At 55.7% G+C, this 23749-nt stretch overlaps 1 protein-coding gene across 1 annotated transcript; it reads left to right on the top strand.

The window, feature by feature from the left end:
- The first annotated feature begins 1215 nt into the window (after positions 1–1215).
- Positions 1216–14863, top strand: LOC120497729 (sacsin-like). The gene is made up of 7 exons (XM_039699559.1): positions 1216–1229; positions 1277–1364; positions 1540–1642; positions 1890–2036; positions 2409–3741; positions 3981–4069; positions 4557–14863. Exons 1-7 carry the CDS (start codon positions 1216–1218, stop codon positions 14609–14611), a joined length of 11829 nt encoding a protein of 3942 aa, XP_039555493.1. The 3' UTR covers positions 14612–14863.
- The last annotated feature ends 8886 nt before the right edge of the window (positions 14864–23749 follow it).

The raw sequence follows: 23749 nt of genomic DNA on the forward strand, positions 1-23749 counted from the left end.
AGACCCTGATGGCCCTGGGCCCACAGCAGTGTCCCTGTGTCGTCACAGACCACACCCCTGTAGCCATATCCCCATGTATTCCCATACCACATCCCTCTAAGTGTGTCCCTTCATATTTCCATATCCCTGTAGCCATATCCCACCTGTGGGAAATAGATTTACAGAGTTTTCGGGGCCTGACAGAAGGCCCACACTGTATGCATCCATATGCAAACTTTGAGATAAGAAATGCTGACTTAGAAATGCCATAGAATAAGACATACTATTGAGAGAGAAATGCAGCTAGAAACAAGTTTCAAAAGATGGCCTTGCAAATAAGACTAAATACTTCAGAGAAATAGAACTATGAAAGATGCATTGTAGTGGGGCCCATGAGGGGTCATTTTAGATGATTGGCTTTAAAGCATCTACAACATGGTGTGGCTAAACCTGATAGGCCAAGAAACACTTAATAGTGTCTTGTAATTAGGAAATAGTTGGCTTCTGATTGTGATAGCATATGAGACAAACCTTCCATTTTAGCCTTCCCCTTCCCCTTCCCTTTCCCCTTCCTCTGTGGTTACCCAGACTCTCAGGATAGTTCAACCCCTGCCTGCAGCTCATCCCATAAAGCCACTTGCTGTTCTCAGTGGGGAAGAATCAAAAAGATAAGGTAAAACCTCTGAACTGACACAAGAACAGTTAAATAATTAAAACAAAACTAATAATAATGGGAAGGAGAGAGAATGGAATAAAACCCAAGAGAAACCAGCAATACCCAATAGCTGCTCACGCCCCACTGACCAATGCCCCACCCATCCCACAGCAGAGATTGGTTACTCCTGACCCACCCCCTCCCAGTTTCTGGACTGGGCAAGAGGTTCAGTGGTCCGGAATATCCCTCTGGCCAGTTGGGGTCAGGTCTTCTCTCCCTGCTCCCCCCTGATGGCAGAGCATGGGACACTGAAAAGTCCTTGACTTGGCTCCAACTCAAACATCAGCATGCAACCAACACTGCTCTCATGCTAAATCCTGAACGTAGCTCTGGACACACTTCTGGGAAGAAAATTAACTCTATCCCAGCCAAAACCAGTGCGCTGGAGCATCCCAGGAAGAGACAGGGGTTTGGGGAAGTGTAGGTGTCGTCCTTGGAGGTGGTTGTTTCAGTGGGTCCTGGAAGGACATGGAGTTCTTGACCCTTCCAAAGAGAGGCACATCCTGAGGGATCCAAGGAGGATGTGGGCGTCCTGGTTACAGAACCTCCCCCACACCTTCTCTCCCTCTCTCTGCTTTACAGGGACACCTTCTGCCAGCGGGCACCCAGCTTCCTTGACTACCTGCACAGCATCCTGCAGAAGTACCCGGATGGAGGGCAGATCCTCAAGGTCAGACCCGATCACCTGTCTGGGATCTCCTGCCCAGTGGGGCAGAGTTACCGCAGGCAGTGGGGCTGCTCCCAGCACCAGCCCCAGGACCTTGGTGCCCAGCTGAGAGAGAGGGTTGATGCTTTTCTCAGGGCCTGGAGGGCCCAGGTGACCACGCACTGATCTCTAATTCCAGGAGCTGGTGCAGAATGCAGACGATGCCGGCGCTAACGAGGTCGTGTTTGTGTCTGATGAGCGGGAATTCAACATCAGTGGAGGGGGACTGGAGGGCACCCAGGGTGAGAGGCACTGTGGGCACTGGGAGAAACCGGATGAAGCCTTGGGGTGGCACTGGCTGGTGCTGGGAGGGACTGGGGGAACTGGAACTGGTGAGGGGTTCTGGGATGTGCTGGGGGCACTGAGGGTACTCAGTGCTACTGAGGGGGGGGTTTGTGGGACTGGAGCTTGTGGGGACATTGAGTGTGAATGACAATTCCTGCTCCATGTCCCAATTCCCCCTAACCCATGGATGGTGCTGACCTCCAGGCCCAGCTCTCTTGGCCTATAACGACGCCGTGATGTCTCCCCGGGACTGGAGAGGGATTCAGCGCCCAGGGGTGTCACACAAACGGGAGGATCCCCGCAGCGTGGGGCGCTTCGGCTTGGGCTTCACCTCTGTCTACCACCTCACCGGTGAGTGGCACTGGCAGCCTCAGCTGGGACTGAACTGGGGATGTGGGATTTACTGGAGGCACTGAACTACAGGTGCTGGGGAGAGCTGGGGAGCACCAGGGGTGTGCAAACCTGAGGGCTGTGTCCAAAGTGAGGAAACCTGAAGCATATCGGGGGGCTGGAGGAAGGCTGGCTGGCAGTGGAGAGTAGGACTAGGGGGACAAACTGAGGGAGGACTGGTGAATTGGAATTAAGCTTTGGATCATGGGAGGCACCGTGGGGATAAACTTGAGGCCATTGGGTGGGCATTTGGGGCATTGATGGGTTGGGATGTTCTGGGAAGGCAGTGGGGTCCGTGTCATCTCTGTGGCCTCATGGTTCCCATGTCTCCAGACTTACCAGGTGTGCTGAGCCCCCCATACTTGGGAGTGCTGGATCCTGAATGCCAGGTGCTGCCTGGTGCTGGCAAGCGCTGGGACATCTCTGAAGCCCAGGACCTTCCTGGCCTTTTTGAGCCCTTCTGGGCTGGGCTGGAAGCTGTGGGAAAACACCGTGCCTCAGCCCAGGGCACCCTCTTCCGCTTCCCCCTTCGCCGGAAACCCTCGGAAGTTGCTGAAGGGGTCTCCAGTCCTGAGCGCATCTGCAACCTCATCCAGGCCTTCCTCACAGAGGCCCCTCTTGCCCTCCTCTTCCTCCGCCATGTCCGCTCCGTGGCCCTGCACCGTGTGGCCCCTGATGGGGTCCAGACACTCATGGGAACGCTTGTGGCATCCCCTCAGCCTCTCCCTGTCCCAGTGCCATCAGGGGATGAGGGGCTGAGTCTGACGTGGTGCCTGGTGGCCCTGCACGGAGATGGGGTCGGTGCTGGGAGCGAGTGGCTGGTGGCCACGGGCAGGGCCACTGAGGGACCGGCTGTGGCTCTGGGCACACGCCTGGGGTGCTGCCCTGAGCTGAGCCTGGCACACCCCCTCCATGGGGCCTGCCAGGGGCGGCTCTGCTGCTTCCTGCCACTGCCAGCCACTGACGAGACGGCCACAGGGCTGCCCATCCATGCCAGTGCTCCCTTTGCCCTCTCCGATGATCGCCGCCACCTGCGCTGGCCCCAGGAGGGCGAGGAGGGTGAGGAAGATGCCCGCTGGAATGCTCTTCTGCTGCTCGACCTCCTGCCCCGGGTCTACCGCCACCTGGCCACTGTGGCCGTGGCTCTGCCCGGTGCGGATGCCTACAGCCTGTGGCCAGACCCCGAGCGCACGCCGAGCTCCGGCCGGATCCACAGCCTGGTGAGCCGTGTGTGCCAGGAGCTGGCGGCCGCCCCCGTCCTGCCGCCGGCCGCAGACGGGGCGGCGGGGCGGCTGCGGGCCCTCGAGGCTGTGCTGCTGCCACAGGCCGCGGGCGATGTGGCCACACGGTGCGCGGTCCAGGCCTTGCTGGTGGCAGCCGGGGAGCCGGTGGCCGAGGTCCCACCCCACGTGTGGAGGGCGCTGACTCTGGGGACGCCGAAGGGCCTGCGGGAGGCCACGGCGGGACACGTGCGGGAAGTGCTGCGGCACCATGGGGCCGCAGAGCTCCCGGCTGCCGCCCGCCTCTCCCTGCTGCGCTATGTGGCCGGGGATGGGTGCCATGCTGAGCTCCACGGCCTCCCCCTCCTGCCCCGCGCCGATGGAACCTTCGTGGCCTTTGGAACTGCGTCAGCCGTTGTCTACGTGGACACATCCGACTGCCCCAGGTGAGCCCGCGGCCCCTGGCAGCTCCATTCCTTGCAGAGTGGGCAGGACAGGCACTTGCCCACGGTCACAGCTCTTGCTCTGAGCTGGGAAGGGGAGGCATGTCCAAACCTGGATATTTAGGCTCCTCACTGCCCTCCTTCTCTTACCTAGTGTCACCAAGTGGGAGCTGAGGCAGGTGCCCAGAAAACTGCTCCCCATTACCCCTCTGGTCCTCCAGCACCTCTATTTGTCCCCACAGGGAGCTCCTACCTGGCTTGGCCGGGTCCTTCCTGCCCTCAGACCTGGAGCCAGACTTGGACAGCCTCCTGCGAGGCATTGCCAAGAAGGGTAAGAGATGGGGGTCCCTGAACTACCTTTAGGTCCCCTGGTTGCCCCCCAAACCCCAACATCCCCAGGCAGTCTTGTACACCTTGGGGTTCCTCTGCAGCCCCAGTATCTCCCTGTACATCCCTGTCTCTCTGGGGATCCATGTTCTTGCTGTTCTTCCCACATTCCCCTGTCCCCTCTGTGCTCCCTGAGGTCCTGGGTCTCGCTGTGTTCCTCCTCTGAAGACCTTTGTGCTCCCCAGTACTGGTCCCCCTAACACCTTTTTACCTCCCATATCCCTTTCTTATATCCCCACCCACCTGGGGTTTTTGGGTTCTCTGTGCCCCTATTAAGGGTATCCACCATCCCTCCAGAGCCCAGATCCTCCCATATCCCATATGGGGGCCACCCATCCCCTGCAGGTTCTTTCTTGCCCATCCTGTGTCTCCCCCTGCCAGGTCCCAGGTCCCACGTGTTTCTAAGTCCAGCCTCTGTCTCTTGTACACAGGTCTCTTCCCCAACCTGGTTCTGCTGGATCCAGCCATGACTGTACAGACCCTACGCTTGGCTCTGCCCCCCACCTGGACATCCCAGTCTTCAACCCCAGTGACGTGGTGCCCAGCCCAAGGCCCCCCCCAGCCCCCAGCCTCCTGGTTCCCAGCCCTGTGGCAATTCCTGGCCCACCACATAGAAGACCTGGGCCCTCTGGAGGGGCTTCCTCTCATAGCCCTGTCCTCATTGGATGCCCCCACTGTCAGTCTGGCTCCACTGATACCTGAGTCCAGTCTTATCTTCCAGGCATGGGAGGACCAGCTCCTGCCACTTGCTGTGGCCTCGGTGCTGGAGGTCCTGGGTTGCCCTGTGGTGCCACCATGCAAGTGGCACCGCTCCCTGTCCTACTATGTCCTGCCTCCATCCCCCCTCAATGCCCTGCGGGCCCTGGGGAGGCAGGGGCCTGCAGCACTGGCCTCCCGCATGGCCTCACTGCCTGATGCAGATGTGGTCACCCTCCGGCGCTACCTGGCAGACGTCCCATCCCTGACAACGCAGGACATGGCCACTCTGGCTGCTCTGCCTCTCTTTCTGCCACTGCCCTGCTTGGCCACCCCACAGCCCACAGAGCTGGTGCCAGCCGCTGCCACCCTGGCGCTGGAGCCAGAGCTGGAGCTGCCCCAAGGTGTGGTGCTGCCGGAGGTGATGTTGCGGTGCCAGGATGAAGTTGACCGGCGGCTACTTGGAAGGCTCCAGAGGCCCCTCATCAGTGCAGCCTGTGTGATGCTGAAGGCCGTCAGAGCCGTGGCCCAAGGCGCCTATGCGGGGCGAGCAGCTGAGACACAGGCTCTGCTGCTCTGGGTACTGCAGCACGGAGACACTGTCTTTGCACAGAGCCCCCCTCTCCGGCAGGCCTGCAGCACCCTGGCCTTCCTGGAGACCCCTGATGGCCCCGCATGCCCGCAAGACCTCTATGACCCCGGTGACAGCACCCTGCAGGCGCTGCTGGGACCTGAGCGCTTTCCTCCTGCTGCCTTCCACGATCCGTCTGTCCTCCGTGCCTTGAGGGCCGTGGGTTTGCGGCATGGTCAGGGGTGCCTGCTGCCCTCAGACATCCTGGCAGCTGCAGCAAAAGTCAGTCAGCGTGGCCCGGCAGCTCTGGACAGGGCTGAGGCACTGATCACAGTCTGCAACCACCCCAAGGCACTGGATGGCTTCAGCGCTGCAGAGCTCGGGCAGCTCCAGGCCCTGCCGTGGGTGCCTCGCTCCAAGTGCACAGGAGAGCCCGGGCAGCCCTTCCTGCCCCCCAAGGAGTTGCGATCCATGCAGTACCAGTCCCTGGTGGGGCTTGCCATGCCCCTGACTGATGCCTTTGTGCCAGAGGCAGAGAAGAAGCTGGGGCTGAACCAGACCCCACCGCCAGAGAGAGTGTGGGAGCAGCTGAGAAAGCTGGCGAGGTGCAGGAACATGGATGAGGTGGGTCCTGCTCTCCAGCCCATCTATTGGCACATGCAGGAAAACCTGAAGGCCTTTGGGACTGCTCCAGATGGTGCTGTTGTGTGGACTGGCTCTGGACTTGTCCTGCCATGTGATGCTGTGCTGGGCTATCCTGAGAAGCTGGAGCTGGGGATGCTGGTGCCCCGGGTGCCCCCTGACTTCCTGCCCTATGGCTGCCTCTTCAGGGCTTGGGGGGTGGCGGATGGGGTGAGTGAGGAGAGGGCGGTGTCAGCCCTGCGCTCCCTGGGGCAGGACATAGACAGGCGCAGCTCCAGAGCAGGCACTGCCGCAGAGTTGCAGGTGGTTGTAGCTGTCCTGGAGTGGCTGGAGAGGCGGGGCCACCAGGGCAAGGGCACTGTGCCGGTTCCTGTGAGGATCCCGCAGGGCTCAGGCTTTGCCCTCCGTCCAGCTGCCTCTGCCGTGTACCTGGACATGGAGCTGGAGGAAGAGGAGGATGTTCAAGAGGTGGTGCACGAGGCAGTGCCCTCCAGCACAGCCATGTTCCTGGGCACAGAACGTCTCAGTACGCAAGTGCTGGGCCCAGAGCCATTCACAGCCTGTGGCCCCTCGGAGCCCATCACCCGACGCCTCCGCAACATCCTCCAGGAGTACGGTGAGGAGAGCGACCTCTTCACAGAGATGGTCCAGAATGCAGAGGATGCCAGCGCTACCGTGTGCCGCTTCCTCCTGGACCTGCGGAGCCGCAGAAAGGCCACCTCTGGGCTGCTAGACCCAGGCATGGCTGCCTGCCATGGCCCAGCCCTCTGGGCCTACAACAATGCGCTGTTCACAGAGGATGACCTCCAGAACATCACTCGGATTGGGGCTGCCACAAAGGAGGGCCAGGCAGGCCGGATCGGGCGCTTTGGACTGGGCTTCAGTTCTGTGTATCGTGTCACGGATGTGCCGGCAGTGCTGAGTGGGGAGACACTGCTCATCTTTGATCCCAATGGCACCCATCTGGGCAAGCACATCCTCAGGGCCAGTTCCCCTGGCATCCGCCTGGACTTCTCCAGCCGACCACGCATTCTCCGTGTCTTTGCTGAGCAGTTCCAGCCCTACCGCGGTATCTTTGGGTGCTGTCTGCCTGAGCCAGGACCCTTTCCAGGGAGCCTTTTCCGCTTGCCTTTTCGCACTGAAGAGGAAGCTGTGACATCACAGATTTGCTCTGAGGCCTTTGGTACAGAGCGCATCCAGTCCCTTGGGACTGCTTTCCTTGGCTCTAACCGGCTCCTGCTGCTCTTCCTGAAGAAGGTGAGGGAGCTGTCCCTGGAGATGCTGCCAGATACGGCCACTTCTGCAGAGAATACCGTGCCTCTGGCCACGCTGCATCGAAAGGAGATCCGAGACTTGGGGGCCCCTGGGGATCCCCCAAGTTGGGCAGCCATTGAGCAGCTCTCAGCCTATGAGGAGGAATCCAGGACCGCCTGGCACTACCTGGTTTTGGTGTGTCAGGGTGATGGGGAGTTGATGGAACTGTTTCACCAGAACACACAGGCAGGACTCCATCCTCCACTTCCCATGGCTGGTGTGGCCCTTCCCCTTGCCCCTACTGAAGATGGCAAGTGGGTGCCACGTCTGGACACTGAGAAGGGACAAGTTTTCTGCCACCTTCCCATGCCGGTCATGTCTGGGCTGCCAATCCACCTTCATGGGGCCTTCAGCGTCCTCTCAAATCGCAAGGGGCTGTGGAACACAGCAGAGCGGGGCAAGTGGAACCGGGTGCTGCTCCACAATGCCGTGCCGATGGCCTGGCTCCGGGCACTGGACCATCTCCGTGCCATGCACGAGGCAGGCGAGTTGAAGAACTATGAGTATCATCTCTTCTGGCCAGACATTAGCACTGCCCATTACCCCTTTACGGAGGCTGTGTCTGGTTTCTACCACGCTCTGGCAGCCAGGGGTGGCCCAAGGCTCTTTTCCGATGGCCACTCCTGGTGCTCATTGCAGGATGCCCGCTTCCTGCACCAGGCTGTGGAGAGACACCCTAAGCTGGGTACTGTGGCGCAGCGAGTCTTTGCCATCACCGTGCCCCGTCCCCTGTTGGCTGTGGCCTTGCCTGGGAAGGTGCAGGAGGGTCTCGGGAAGGCGCTGGATGCTGGAACCTATGACTGGAACCGCTTTCTCTGTGAGCTTGTGCTTCCCAACTTAGAAAATCTCCCTGAAGTTGACCGGAACCTGCTGCTGCTCCATGCACTGGATATGTCTCATGAGGATGTGGACAAAATGCTGCAGACAGTGCCCTGCATCCCTGTCACCCCTCATGGCCACCTGCAGCTCATCAGTCACCTGGTGCATCCCAGAGGCCGCGCTGCCCGTTTATACAACCCTGAGGATGGGCGCTTCCCCACTGGGAATGACTTCCTTTCCCTGGAGAGACTAAGCCAGCTGGAGAGGCTGGGCATGGTGAAGAACACCGTGGCTCTGCCAGAGCTGCTGGAGAGGGCAAAGACCGTGCAGCTTGTCTGGACCAAGGATCATGCCCAGGGCTGCCAGAGGGCTGCCTGCATCCTTGAGTTACTTCAGGATGCAGTGAAGAAGGGAACAAACGACACCCTGCAGGCCACTTTCCAGACTGTGCCTTTCCTCCCTGCTGCACTGCACACTGGTGACCCTGTGCTGCTGCCAGCTGCCCAGCTCTACCATCACCTCCATTACCCACTAGTGGGACTCATCCAGCCTATCTTGGCTCCTAAAATGCTGGGGAAAAACTTCAGCCTCTCTGAGGAGGTAGCATCCTTCTTGGGACTGGACCGGCAGATACCATCAGCTCAGGTGCTTGAGCAGCTGCGAGCACTCCGCCGCTTCTCCAACACTCTCCCTTTGGAGACCCTGCAGTACAGCACCAACTGCTGCTACAAGCACCTGGACATGCTGCTCCGGGAACATCCCTCCAGCCGGGATGAGGTGGCTTCTGCAGTAGCCCCAGGGGAGCCCTTCATCTTGGTGGGCTCCCGTTTTGTGCCAGTCACAGCTGTGGCTGAGACACTGTCATTTGAGGCTGCCCCATACCTTCATCAGCTCCAAGAGCAGTACAAGCCCTACAGAGAGCTCTGGGAGTGTGTGGGGCTGCGCCACACATTCGCCTGGGATGATTATGCCCGAGTGCTCTGCACCCTGGCAGAGATACATGCTGGAAAGCCACTGCCTGCCGCGGAGCTGGATCTGACCCTGCGGCTGGTGTCTTGTGGCTTGATGGAAGACAGCAACCAGCCAGATGCCTGCCAGACCCAGCAACTCTTTCTGCCTGATGAGGAGGGCATTTTGCACCCACGGGACAAGCTCTACTTCAATGATGCACCATGGATGCCATTGGACAGAGATGTCCTGCTGTGCCATAAACAGCTGTCCCGAGAGGTAGCCCTGCACTGTGGGGTGACCACCACACGCCACCGAGCACTGGAGAAGAGTGAACTCATCACTAATCACCTGAGTCTCTGGGCACAGCCATTTGGTGCCCATGAAGATTTGCCAACACGACTGAAGAACATCTTGAAGGAGTACTCTGCGGCGGCTCCTGATATGGTGAAGGAGGTGCTCCAGAATGCAGATGATGCTGGTGCAGGGCTTTTGCACTTCGTGTGGGACCGCCGGAAGCACCCAGCAAAGGCCACTTTTAGTGAGAAATGGAATATCCTGCAGGGCCCTGCCCTCTGCATCTACAACGACCGCCCCTTCCAGGAGCAGGACATTGAAGGCATTCAGCGTCTGGGGGTGGGTGGCAAGCAAGACCGGCAGGATGTCACAGGCAAGTATGGCCTTGGCTTCAACACTGTCTACCACTATACTGACTGCCCAGCCTTCCTGACCGGAGACAGTATCCTGTGTGTCTCTGATCCTCATCTCTACTACATGCCCACAGCCACAACTGAGAAGCCTGGTAGCATGTTTGCTGTCAACACTGACTTCAAGAAGAATTTTACAGACATTTATGACACCTTCCTACCATCCTTCTTCAACCTGAAAGAGGGTGTCCTTTTCCGGCTGCCGCTCCGCACTGCAGCTGAGGCTGCCCTGTCCAGGGTGTCTGACATGGTCGTGCGAGACCAAGACCTCAAGAACATGGAAGAAACGCTGGCTAAGGAAGGTGAGGACTTGGTGCTCTTCCTCCGGCATGTCCACACTATCGTCTTCTCTGAGATCCCCCCAGATGGGAAAGAGTTGGTGGAGAAGCTGCGGGTAACCACGGAGCTCACAGAGGATGATGCAAAGTTGAGACGGGATTTTCAAGCAAGATTAAGCCAAGCCATGGATGGGAACAGCCCCACCCCTCTCTCCTATACTATGAAAGTCAAAAATAGCAGGGCCAAGACCACAAGTTTATGGAAGGTGATCTCCCAAACTGGGGTGCAGGGTGGGGCTGAGGAGTCTCCATTGCCTAAACAGCTGCCCTATGGGGCTGTGGCTGTCCGCCTGGAGCCTCTGAACGGAGTCAAGGGCAGAGCCTTCTGCACCCTCCCACTGCCCTTGGTCACTGGGCTGCCTGTGCACATCAACGCCAACTTCTCTGTGGATGCAGCCAGGTGCAGTCTCCACTGGGACAAAGGTGGCACAGGGGCAACCTGGAATGACTTCTTGCTCCGGTGCTTGGTGGTTCCACTATACTGTTATTTTCTCACCAGTCAGTGGAAAGCCCTGGAGCCAGAAAAGCTCCAGTATTGGTCCCTGAATCTCTGCCAGCAGCACCTGGACTCCCACTTCCTCCAGTTTTTCCCTGTTAGGAAAAATGTGTTACCTATCTTCCAGGACATGGTGAGAGAGGTCTACAAGCACCTCAGTCATGCACGCCTGCCCCTCGTGCCTGTATACAGGAAGTCACTTGACACGGTGACAATAACCTGGGCATCTCCAGGTGGAGAGGACATGGTAACAGAGCCATACTTCCTCAAAGAGATACCTGAGCCAAAAGTCCAGAAAGTGCTGGAGGAACTGAACATGAAACTGGTTCCAGCATTCCCCCACCTGCAGCAGATCCGTGAGGAGTTCATTGAAGCCCAGGTGAATGCTGTTGTCTTAGAGCCAGCCTCTCTCCGGTGCTTCCTCAAGGCCCTGGCTCTGCCTGTGCCCTGCAAGCTGGCTGAGACACCCCTGAGGACCCCAGAGAGCTGCTCCTACCTGCTGCAATACTTAACAGGATGGAACAGGCACTCTAAAGGTACTCAGAAGGATGTGAACAAGGCAGACCTGGAAGGCCTGCCCTTGCTGGCCACAGCAGATGGTTTTCTGAATGCTTTCAGCATCCACTACCCTGTCTTCAAGAACTCCTTTGCCCACCTCTTCCCCAAGCACAGCCACCGTTTTGCCCAAAAGTGTGTTCCTGCATGGATCCCACCTTGCTTTGTGAAGGAGCTTGACCTCCCACAGGCCGCACCACTCATCCAGGAGACATTGGGTCATTTTAAGTGGACCACAGAGGGGGAAGAGTGGCTCAAGGGACTGTGGTACTTCTTTGACAATGTGGTCTCCTCAGATGTGGACATGCAATTATTCATGAATCATTTCCAGAATATGGCAGTGCTGCCTATTCAGGGGAGTAAGACAGACTCAAAGCAACTACTGCCACTATCCTCCCTCTCCAGGGTTCTTTTTGAGTGTCACTCTGAAGTGGAAAAGGTGCTGCACAAACTGGGCATCCCTGTGCTCCAGCGATCCCTGCTACCCTGGAGTATTGCCCGCCACTGCCTGAAGCCAAGGGCACTGCAGGTCACAGATTCCAGGGCTGTAGTGGCCCATCTGGCAGACACAAGAGCTGATCTCTGCTGGGGGGATTTAGGGGAGCAGGATGTGTCAGCCCTGCTGAAGTTTGTCCAGCAGGGAAAGCTGGATTCACATGCACTGGAGCAGCTCCGGCACCTGCCTCTCTTCCAGAAGTTTGGGGGGGGCTATGTGGCTGTGGCTCCCTACCGCAAGGTGCTGTTACTCCGCAGACAGTTCCTGGATGTGCCCTTGAGTGCCCAAGCCCTGTATGACTTGGACAAAGACATGCTGCTTCTCACACCAAGCCTGGTCCACGGACAGCTAGCCAAGTGTTTGAAGTGGGAGTTCACAGATGACCAAAAGCTCTTCATGGCTGTGGTACTTCCCCGCCTGTCACAGCTCACACGGCAAAACCTCATGGAAGCTGTACACTTGTTCTTTGTTGTGAAACCCATCTGCGACACTCAGAGCATGGAGGACATTGTGGCAGCTTTTCAGAAGGTGGCCTTCATACCAGATGCCCACGGAACACTGCGCCTGGCCTCCTACTTCTACTATGACATGCCCTGCTTCTGCACCCTGCGTCTCCAAAACCGCTTTGTGCCTGAATCTTTCTTTAAGGAGCTACATTTGAACCGGAAAGAAACTGTGGGTTTCTTCCTTGAGGCTGGTGTCCGCACCAGCCTCTCCATAGAGGATTTTGTGGCACTGGCTGAGGAGATAGAGCGTGAAACCACTCAGGCTACATGCCATGCTGCAGAACTGCTGGAGCGACAGCAGGAGATGCTCAAGCAACTTGCAAACCTGTTGAAAGATCCTGAGTCAAAGGGTTTCCTGAGCAAAATTGCCTCAATCCAATTCCTGCCTCCACTGGATATTCCTCCAAACTTGATGGACCTTCACCCTCCTTTTGCAGACTGCACTAAGGCTGTGGCTCTGAAAGGCAGCGTTTCCTACTGCAAAGATGTGGCTGAGCTCCTGTGGACATCAGCCACCATCCTGCCAGAATCCCTTGGACTTGAGGAGACGTCCCTGAAGGCCATGGGAGTCCTTGTAGAGATACCCACTGCCCTGGTGGTGGCCAATCTGGAGCATGTGTGCAGGGCAGCTTGCTCGACAGAACTGCAGGTAAGCACACGGACCAAGGTGCTCCACAGCATGTACAGCTTCCTGCAGACCCATCTGGAGGAGGTGGACGCAGAGCACCTCACTGAGCTCCCCGTGGTGCTGACCAAGTCACGGGACATGGCCAGGCCACGGCAGGTGGTGACATCACTCCCGGACGAGGCTGACTTTCATCCCTACCTCGTCACGCCTCACCCCCATGTGGCTTCCTTTGGAGAGCTCCTGCGACATCTTGGCGTTGTCCTGGTCCCCACACTGACTCACTACAGCCATGTCCTGGCCCAAATCTACCAGGAGAGCCATGGCAGTGGGACTCTTTCCAGTAGCCAGAAGAAGGCAGTCCTGCTGGCCACACGGCATTTCTTCCAGCTGCTGCGGGAGGAACCGGAGCCCCCCGATTGCTCTGCTGTGGCTGAGCTGTACTTGCTGAGCACTGCTGGCTGCCTGGAGCTGTCCCACAGCCTGTGCTTCAATGACTGTGTGCCCTCAGAGACCGCTCGGGCCCTGGAGAAGACCTTTGTGTTCATGGCTGCACTGCCAGTGTCTGGGTGTAATGCCGGGTGGCTGCTGCAAAGGCTGCCACCACACCTGCGGCCACGGGCGCTCTCAGAGGTGACAGAGAAGCAGCTGGAGGAGGGTGGTCCACAGCCATGTCACTACGGCTCTCAGTGCGCTGCGCAGAGGCGCCTGCAGACCCTGCTGGTATCCCCATGGTTTAGGCTGGGGCTGGAGTCCCTGCTGCAGTGGCAGACCCACAAGGCTATGATGGGAATGGAGTGGGATGGTGGCTTTACAGTGGAGCAGGTGAAAGTGCAGTGCTGCAAGGACATCTGCACTGTGCTGGTGCACAGTGGGGCAAAGGTGGAGGGCAGCTCCCAGTCACAGGTTATCTATGTGTGCCCATCTGGGGGTGCCCAGCGGCTCCTCTACATCCAGCATGCAGAGATGGCGCTGAACCGGCAGCAGCTGAGGGTGGTGGAGACGCTGGCACAGGAGATCAATAACATCCTGGGTGGGCAGCTGGAGGCACGTGCTTTGTCTGTCCTGCGTGAAATGCTGGTCTGCCAGGAGCCACAGGACATTGCCTTGGTTTTGGAGGAGAACAACGTGGCACTGGTGGGGGCTGCACCAGAGCCAGAGGAGAGGCTTCAGGAGGAGGCTGAAGCTGTGGCAGAAGAGGGGCCATGGAAGGATCCCAGCCTGGCAACCATGAGGTCTCTGCATGGTGTCAAGGGGCCAAAGGTGTGGGGCCAACACAAACCTGTGAGCACCACCCGGCACCATGGACAGGGAGGCGGTGGCTCCTTGCTGAGCAGTGAGGAGCTCATGGTCCTGACTCCGTCCATCCCCGAGGCCTTGCGTTGGCTGTGTCAAGCCACAGGTGACCTGCAGGCAGCCCGCAATGACATCCGGCACTGCTGCCCCAACTGGGTGCTCTTCAAAGTGCACCAGGCCCTGGAGAAGGCGCTGGTGGCGGCTGGGCTTTGCCATGGTGAAGCCTTTGTGGGCCATAGGGGACTCTTGGGTATGGCCCAAAGGCTGGAGGTGGAGGAGCCAGAGCTGAGGGGCCTTGTCCTGGATGTGCAGTGGTTGTGTGACTGCGGTGTGGATGGCAAGGCCACACAGTACCCAAGTTACCATCCCTTTCCCATGACCCCCAGTGAGGCCTTCCCCACTGTGGATGAGGAGGAGGTCCTGAAGCGGGCACAAAAAGTGCTGGTGACACTGAAGAACCATGTGGGCAGAAAGTGAGAAGTCCCTACCAAGGGGCATGGCACCTGGGCCAAGGGACCACCAGGTGCCCCTTAGAGACCCACCATGGACCTGTTGTGGACTCACCGTGGACTTGCCACAGACCTGCCACAGGCAATACCAGACTGTCCAAAGTGCCCTGGGAGGGGAGTTTTGGTAGCAGATAAGGGTCTAGACCACTGAACATCACAGAGTAGCCCGAGTCATTGGCATGTCTTGAGTGTGCAGTAAATAAAGTGCAAAATACATGGTGCAGTGTTGGTAGGCCCTTCACTGACAGTGGAGTCAGGGATGTGAAGAAGTCATGGGCAATGGGTGTTGAAGGTGGAGGTGGTGATGAAGGAGATTGGAGAACTGTGGTGGGTCAATTTTGGCTAGCCAGGTGCTCACTGAGCCACTCTGTTACTTCCCCTCTTTGACTGAAAAGGAGAAGAAAATGTGATAAAAATCCCATGGGTCAGGGAGATCACTCACCAATTACTGTCACAGTCAAAGCAGACTCACCTTGGGGAAATTATTTTATAACCAATTAAACAGAGTAGGAAAATGAGAAAGAAGAATAAACCTTAAAACACCTCCCCCTACCCTCCCTTCTTTCCAGACTCAGCTTCACTCCCAACTCTTTTACCTCCTTCCTTTGAGCAGTGTGCAAGATGGGGAATGTGGATTGCTGTCAGCTCATAACACTTGTCTCTGCTGCTCCTTTCTCCTCACAGATTCCCCTCTCCATGGGAGACAGTCCTGCACCAACTTTTCCAATGTGGGTCCTTCCCACGGGCTGCAGTTCTCTAAGAACTGCTCCAGCAAGGTCCCTTTCCATGGGGTACAGTCCTTCAGGAACAGACTGCTCCAGTGTTCTGACAGCTCCTGCATAGACTCCTCTCCACAGAGCACAGCCCCTGCCAGGAGCCCACTTGAGCATGGTCTCCTCCCAGGCTGCAGCTCCCTTCACATCTCCCACCTGCTGTGCTGTGGGGTCCTTACATGGGGTGCTGTTGGGATATGTTCCTCACCTACATGGGCTATGGGTCAAAAATCTTCCTCCCCATGGGCTGCACCATGGGCTGCAAGGGAATCTGCTCCAGCACCTCCTCCTTCCCCAGCCTTGGTGGCTGCAGGGCTGTCGCTCTACATCCTCTCCTTCCTCCCTGCCAGCTGCTGTTGCACAGCAGTGTTTACCCCTTATTTAGTATCTAATCACAGAGGCCCTCCTGGCATCAGTGGTTGGCTCAGCCTTAGCCAGTGGCAGGTCTGTCCTGGAGCCCTCTGCAGCCAGCCCTGCCCAGCACAGGGGCAGCTGCTGGTGTCTCCTCATAGAGGGTCACCCTGCAGGCCCCTGCTACCCAGACCTGGCCATGCAAACCTGTGACAAGGATGATGAGGTAATACCAAGGGGAGCATGGGGAAGGGGAGGCATGAGGTAGGGGAAGCAACAAGAGGAGCTCAAATTGAAACGAGCTGGAGTCACTGCCATAGGCCCAGAAACCATCACCAAAGTCCCAGTGTGACTCTGCTGGTATGAGGCCAAGTACATGGCCTGCCCCTGGGTCAGGGCAATCCCAAGCACAGATTTGGGTTGGGCAGAGCGGGGGTTGAGAGCAGCCCTGAGGAGAAGGACTTGGGCATGTTGGCAGACAAAAATCTCAGTGTGCCCCAGCCTCTTGTGCTATCACCCAGAAACCCCATGTCCTGGGCTGACTCCACATTGTGGGCAGCAGGGGACAAGAGAGATTCTGCCCCTCTGCCCTGCTCAGGTGAGACCCCACCTGCAGAGCTGCTGCCAGCCCTTGGGTCCTGCATCAGAAGGATGTGGAGCTGCTGGAGGGAGTCCAGAGAGGCCAAAGAGATACTCCAAGGGCTGGGGCCCCTCTGCTCTGAACCAGGTTGGGAGAGCTGGGGGTGTCCAGCCTGGAGAAGAGAAGGCTTTAGGGAGAATTTAGAGACATTTCCAATGCCTAAAGGGGCTCTAAGATAGCTGAGGGGTGACTTTGGACAAGGGCTTGGAATGCCAGGACACGGGAAATGGATTTCCACTGGCAGAGGGCAGGGTTAGAAAAAAACTTCCCTCTGGGGATGGTAAGACCCTGGCACAGGTTGCCCAGAGCAGCTGTGGCTGCCCCATCCCTGCAAGTGTCTGAGGCCAGCTTGGAGGGGGCTTGGAGCAAGTTGGTCTGGTGGGAGGTGTCCCTGCCCATGGCAGGGGGTGGAAATGGATGAGCTTTGAGGTCCCTCCAGCCCAAACCAGTCTGGGATTCTATGCTGAGGTAAACACCACCACAGTGATGATGAATCCAGGGGTTGCCAAGCTGCCATGGCATCATGTCCATTGGGTGGTCCCTGACAAGGTCAAAGGGCAGCTCCTGAGGAGACCGGGTCATCTGACTGGGCCAAGGCTGCAGCAGTGGGATGCCATCACTCAGTGCTGAAGGCTCACTGTCAGGTGCCCTGACCCTTGACCAGTAGAAGGTGAAGGCTTTTGTGCCTTCAAGGCGGGGCAGCCTAGGCACAGGGCTTCTGCCTCTCCTGCCTGTGTTTCTCCCCTGTCTGGGCAAGCTGACCTGAGGCTGGACATGACATCAGTGTGTGGCATGTCTGTCAGCCTCAGGGACCATGGAAATGGGGGTGGCTTCAGCCACCAGGAAGATGCATTGCTGCCACTCACTGTGACAGAAAACATGGAAAATAGAATGTTTAGTTGCAAAACACAGCTTAAAGACCAACTAGCAAATTAGATAAAATAATGTAAAGTAGACACACAGGATGTTAAATAGAGTTGGAAGCAGTGGAAAAACAGATTGTAAGGCACCTAAGTGGGTTTTTTTGCAAAGTTATGTAACAAGAAACAACAGTGCATGCCCTAAGAGAAGTTCAAGGCAAGGGCATTTCCAAATTTGGGGGCTCACAGTGAATATGACCACCAGAGACCCCTTTAGAAGACCCTCCAAGACCATAAAAGGACTTCCGGCAAGGGGAAGATGTGGGTAAAGTAGTTCTAGGAAAAGAAATGTTGGTGTATGAGCTAGGAACTACATATGATACATATGATCATGGTGGAATAAATCCCTGTTGTAAAGTTTCTTCACTTAGAGAAGACATTCTCTGTATATAAATATTAGTCATTGATCAACAGTAATACTGGCTCCAGGGATGATCTGGAGTGAGTGGTGTCACCTCAGCCTGGCCACTTCATACACCTGATCAAGCAGCACTGAGCCCGCTGGTTTGGGCAGTTTCCCCTTGGCCATTCACTCAGTCCATATCTCACCAGTCTGGCTGTAAGGAGACTGTGTGGCTGTTGAATGTTTTGCAATGTCCAGCAACACCATTCCTGGTCTCCCATTATTTGCAGGGTCAATCAGGTTGGCCAGGCACCATGTCCCCCTGGTAAATCTCTGCTGGCTGTTCTCAATGCCCTTCTCTCTCAGTTGCTTGAAAGGGTGTCCAGGAGGATTTGCTCCATCACTTTTGCAGGGATTCCAAAGCAGCCGATTAACCTGTAATTCTTCACGCCCTCCTTTGTGCCCACCTGTAAGACTGGTGTAATGCTCTCTGAAGTTCTCAGGAACCACCTTCAGTGGCCAGCCTCTTCTGAAGACAATGGACAGCTGCTGCAGCTTTCTCCAGTCCTTAGACCTGGTGTATGCCTGGCTCAAGAGCTCCCTAACTGTTCTCCCCCTTCCCTACTGCTGTGGCATATGAATGTGAGAGACACAAGCTAGAAGCAAGTGAATCTGGTTTATTGCAAATTTAAGACATTATTTATGTATTTTAGTGTGAGAAACTGTGTTCAGCAGTTTGCTCAAAAACAGTTGCAGGCCTATAATAAATTAATCGTTTTGACAGCTTGTTATTCTTCTCTCAAGGTTTACAGGCTTGACAAACAGGATGCCTTTCCAGTTTTCAGATTGTGTGGTACTCAGCTTTCTTCCCCATTTCTCAGCATTCTTGCTCGCATGATGCAGGGCATAAAGGTTCAATTACACCTATACTATTCTTTAAACATAAACTATTGACTAAGTCTAAGACTGCTTCCAGCTGCACCGTGGCTCCTCTCTGAGATGTTCAGGAAGCAAGGAGGTCCCTTCTGCACCTTGTGTCTCCTGCCTGCTCCCTGCACAGCTCTCCAGGTGGTGCTGTCGGTCTCGGGCCAGCTGTGACTGCAGCAGGGACACCTGAAAGAGGCACAAGGCCCGGCTCAGACAAGCCCACGCTGCCAGGAGCACCTGCAGCCCCACGGTACTGGCTCTTGGGGCACACACAGCCTCCAACTCCAGCCCTCAGCAACACTCTGCCCTTGGGCAAGGGGAAAGGAACAGGCTCCCAGACACAAGAGAGCTCAGAAGATCAACAAGTCCAGTTCAAGGCTGGCAAACCCTTCCCACGTCCATCCACCTCTCAGCCACCACAGGTCTATTAGAGAGACTTCCAATGGGATTTAGGAACCCAGCTCTGATTTCCAAAGCACACATTTGGTCCACCAACCCCTTTCTCCACAGGCTGTGCATCAGCACGAGGGCTGCTGCTCCCCTGAGCTCCTGGAGGACTCTTCTGCTTGAGCGGGAACTTCTCCCCACCCTCCCCTCGCCGATCCCTCCCACCCCTGCCCTGCCTCGCTGCCAGCGGCCCCTTGTACCTCTGAGCTTTCCCCAGCTGCCCCAGTCTGGACTGGTTTGTACTGCTTTATTCTCCCCCTTCCCCAGGTAGTGCAGCTGCAGCACCCCGCAGAGTGTAAAATTCACGTCGCTAGAGGGTCGAGTCCAAAAGGAGGCACCGGAGTCCTGTAAAAGTGCCTTGATTGGAATACAGGGAGAGAGCCCATCAGGCGTGTGTCCAACAGAGTCTCTCTCAATTCCTTGCAGCATGTAGCCTGCTTTGCTCCTTTCCCGGCTGCATTTTCTCCTCACTGCCTTTCCCCCTTGGCCGAGCTGCTTGGGAGGTACTCGGCACTTCCCCATCCGCCTATCCATGTCCCCTTTAGTATGTGCCCTGTGTTAAGATGCACAAGCCATCATCATTTCAATCAGCTGAACGCATTAATTTATTTTAGAAACCTTTACTAATTGACATGGACTTCTTTTCAGGGAAGAAGGTTAAAGACTTAATAGGATTTTGAATAGTAACTTTGTGAGAAATTATGCTCACTTTTAAAATTTTAAAGGTTTAATAAACCTTAACAAAATTACAATAAAAGACTGTGTAAAATGACTGCATAATATTAGCTGTTGCATTTATGAATTAGCTTTTGTATGTTGTCAGTGATTATAACTATTTAGAAATTATACCAATTGTATTTCTTTTTAGCTGCTTGTGAATATAATATAATCTATCAGTTTAAGTATGGACTGTAGTGCTCATAGAAGTAGTAGTCTAATGAATATATATCGCTTATGGAAATAATAGTGTGATCAATGTATTGTACTACAGAAAAGGCTTTTGTGTAACTAAGAACAACAGTGTAAGGCCATCCACTGACGACCCGTCCAAGTTATAAAATAACCGTGACACAAACCAGAGCACCGGAGGACAACTAGAGAATACCATGTTAAATTTAAGGAGGACATACTAAATCCTTATCAGAGGATGTAAAACAGCAGGATGTAGACACAAGAAGAAATAAAATATATTGTCCTGATACCCAGGATGTCATGCAGATAAGCCAGAGTGAGAAGAAATCAAACAAAGGAGTTCCCAAAACATCAGAAAGTTTGAAGGAATGTTTGAATAATGTACAGAACACATGAATATGCATGTATCTCAGTGATGTAACTGTAAAAAAATAATACTGTCTGTATATACCAGTGTATTCTTTAGTTGTTGGCCAGGAGCACCTCAGCACTGGATTTTTGTCTCTTATTTTATCCGTTATTAAACTTTAGAAAAAATTCTTCGACTCTGTTTCTCACAAGACTGAATAAGGAAAAATTGCAGAGCTGTGAGCCAGGAACCAAACTGCCATGTGCTCATCAATAAATATTTCAGTTCCTGGGGGTTGCGTCAGCCAGTCCTGGCCCCTCCCGAAGTCTGTCTGTCAACTCTTCTTCACCGTCTGTTGGTGGAGACTTTCTTGCAACTAGACTAGATGTGAGGTGCTGTCATGCTGTGCCCACTAGCAACAAGCTTTTCCCATCCCATGCAAGGGACACATACATGGCCTCCCTTCACAAGAACTTCACAACCAAGGCTGTCTGGCAGCAATAATACTGCGGGGGGAAGTGGACTATGGGGAGAACAGAGGATGTCTAAACAACAAGACTATGATAACATAACTACATATCTTTTAACATATATACAATTTTCATCCCTTAGTCGCAAAAGCCAATCCATCACATTATCTATCTATAACAACTTCTCCACCCAGAGTCTGCTTAAAGCTAATTAGAGCCCCCCAAACTCTCGTGTCACCTTCCCCAGACCCCCAAAACCTCCCCAGAGACCCCCAACCTTTGCTGCGCTGGTGGATGAGTGGCTTTATATCTTTGGAGGTGGGGAGGGGGCTCAGGGGGTCCTGGGTGAATCCTAGGGGGATTTGGGGCAGCTACAAGACCAGGGGGCCTGAGGAGTTTGGGGGAGTCAGGGAAAATTCAGAATGGGGGCAAGATGGTGGTGTCTAGTGATGTTCTCCTGCGGCCACGGAGTGTTCGAGAAGCCAGCCAGCAAGCTCCCTGTGTGACCGAAGGGACACACGAGAGGGGCTGCCCCTGAGCCTCAGCCGAGGCCTTTCAGGTGGCAGTTGGAGCAGCGGCGTGGGTGACGCTGCGGCAGGATACCACGAGGATCCCGAGGCAAAGAGGCGAGGGAGAGGACACTCGTGTGCTATCCAAAGAAGTTTTATTCAGCGGATGGGTCAGGAATGAGTGACAAGACGGCAGTGGTGTGTCAGAGGTTTTTAAAGGGGCTTGCCCAGAGGGTGGAGAACATAAAGTAGCCAACAGGATCACACACGGGGAGGAGCAAGGAGCTTAGCAGGAGCAGTGAAATCACCACAGGGGAGGGGGGAAGCTTCTGGGACCAACCAACTGTTATACTCAGGGTGAGTGACATTGAACTTTCGAGAATAAAAAGGGTGCACCTGAGTTGACAGGCAGGGAAAGGGGACAGCACAACTGGGATTGACAATTTCTTATAAGGGAAGAAAGGGTGGAGCAGTGGGACAGGCCTCCTGAGTGGCAGCCCTGCGGAGGGAAACTTAGGGGTAAACAACTTGGGAGAAAGCATTGTGAGGGGACAGAACGGGGGTACAAGGATCAAACCATTAACATTGAAATAACTCAGAAAAACACACTGCCACAGTCCAGGGGCTGGGGTTGGCAGTGAGGAGCACTGAAGAGGTCAGGAGGAGCACTGAGGTCAGGAGGAGCACTGAGGAGAGTTCTAGGGGCATTTAGGGAAAGTTTGGGGTTCTACAGAACAGAGGGGGCTGGGGGGGTGGAGGTGCTGGAGGAATTTGGGGGGGTGGTTGGGTAGTTTTGAGGGGCTGGGAGACAACTGGGTCTACTTGTTTGGAGATGGGGAGGAGCTTCAGAGAGTCTGAGGGGAGGTCTGTGGAGCTTTGGGGAGGGCTGAATGGACCGGGAAACCTTCAGGGGAATTTGGGGGGCTGGAGAAAATTTGGAATAGGGGAGATATGGGCTGAGGTGGCTGGTGGGTGACTTTCTCTATATCTTTGGAGGTGGGGAGGGGGCTGGTTTTGGGGTCCTTCCTGATTTTTTGGTGGGGGGACCACAGAGCTGAGGCCATTTTCTCCTCTCATCTGGGTGGGGGCTTTAGGGGTCCCAGCTTCTTAGGGTCCAGGGTCTCTTCCTGATTTTGGGGACCCCTGATTTTGGGGTAGCCTCCCCAGGCTGCACATCTGAAGAAGTTTTCTCCTCAGAGCTGTTCCAGTTCCCGCTGTGAGGGGGGCCCTTGGGACTGGTTGGGGCTTGGGGGAGGGGGAAGGCCCTTGCCCACCACCAGCTACTCCATGGTCTTCCACCCCCCTCCCACACCCTCGTCCTCTGTGGGTGGCACTCCACTGCTGGGGAGGATCCTGGGGGCTCTGTGAGGGGAGATATGGGGAACACTGGCTCTCCACCATCAGGTACAAGTCATCCTGGGGCAGTCCTGGGGCAGGGCTAGGGGAATATGGGACTGTCTGGAGGGGGCTGAGGGGGTCCTTCAGGGTCTGGTAGGGGAAATAAGGGGAGATATGGGGGGGAATATGAGGGGATACAGGAAGCTAGGGGGTCCCGAGTGGATATATGGGTGGGGAAATGGAGGTTGATACTGGGGGTGTCATGGAGGGGAGGTATGGGACAGATATGACAGGCACAGGGAGCTGAGGACTCCTTGGGGGGTTTCAGGCAGTCCTGGAGGGTCTGGGTCTGGGAAGAGATATATGGGAGGCATAGGGGTAGTACAGAGACCTGGGTGGGAGATATAGGAGAGTAGATGGTCCTGGGTGGGTCCTGGGTGGCTCCGGGGATGTCCTGGAGCACCCTGGAGACTTTTGGGCAGGTTGTGGGAGGAGATTGGGAGGGGAGATATGGCAGAACAGGGAAAATGCATGGATGCAGTTTGGCCTGGTTTGGAGGAAGCACAAGCAAGGCCTTAGGAGTAAACATTTTATTGATGGAACAGAGATGTGAGGTTTGCTGTCTAGAGGCCCTTTAGCTCTCCTGCCACATGCCTCACTCGCCTCAGATGAACTTTAGGCGCACTGATCTGCACCATGCTCTGGCCTGGGCAGGAGGCTTCGGATCCTCTGGAGGGATGGGCTGTCGGGAAAACTGTGGGTCGAAGGAGGGGAGAGTGTCCCCAGAAGCACAGCTCTCCTCTCCGCCTTTGGATGTGGCTGGGTTTGGGACAGGTCATTGAAAATGCTGTCTGCAGGTTGGTGCATGCCTATGCCGAACAACATGCCCCAACACAGACTGAACAATCCAATTTGCCATGGTCCTTATGTCCAAAGTGTTGCCTGAGGTTGCTGGATTCCTTTCTCTCACAAAGCTCCCCTTCACCATTGCAGGATTCTCAGGCTCCATGGTTTTGGCATATCCAGTCGTTTTTGCATGGAGCTGTGGTCCTAAGGCAGGCAGCTTTACTCCTGTGCTTGATTCCTGGCTCTCTTCTTTGGATGCCCCAGGGAATCCTGGCTGCATT

This window comes from Passer montanus, unplaced genomic scaffold (assembly GCF_014805655.1).
Source record: "Passer montanus isolate IOZ18808 unplaced genomic scaffold, ASM1480565v1 scaffold136, whole genome shotgun sequence".
Classification (NCBI taxonomy): Eukaryota; Metazoa; Chordata; class Aves; order Passeriformes; family Passeridae; genus Passer; species Passer montanus.

Coding starts and splice junctions, on each gene's coding strand:
- LOC120497729 (XM_039699559.1), top strand. Junction 1,643..1,889: donor GGGACTGGAGGGCACCCAGG/GTGAGAGGCACT, acceptor GCTGACCTCCAG/GCCCAGCTCTCTTGGCCTAT. Junction 3,742..3,980: donor GACACATCCGACTGCCCCAG/GTGAGCCCGCGG, acceptor TTGTCCCCACAG/GGAGCTCCTACCTGGCTTGG.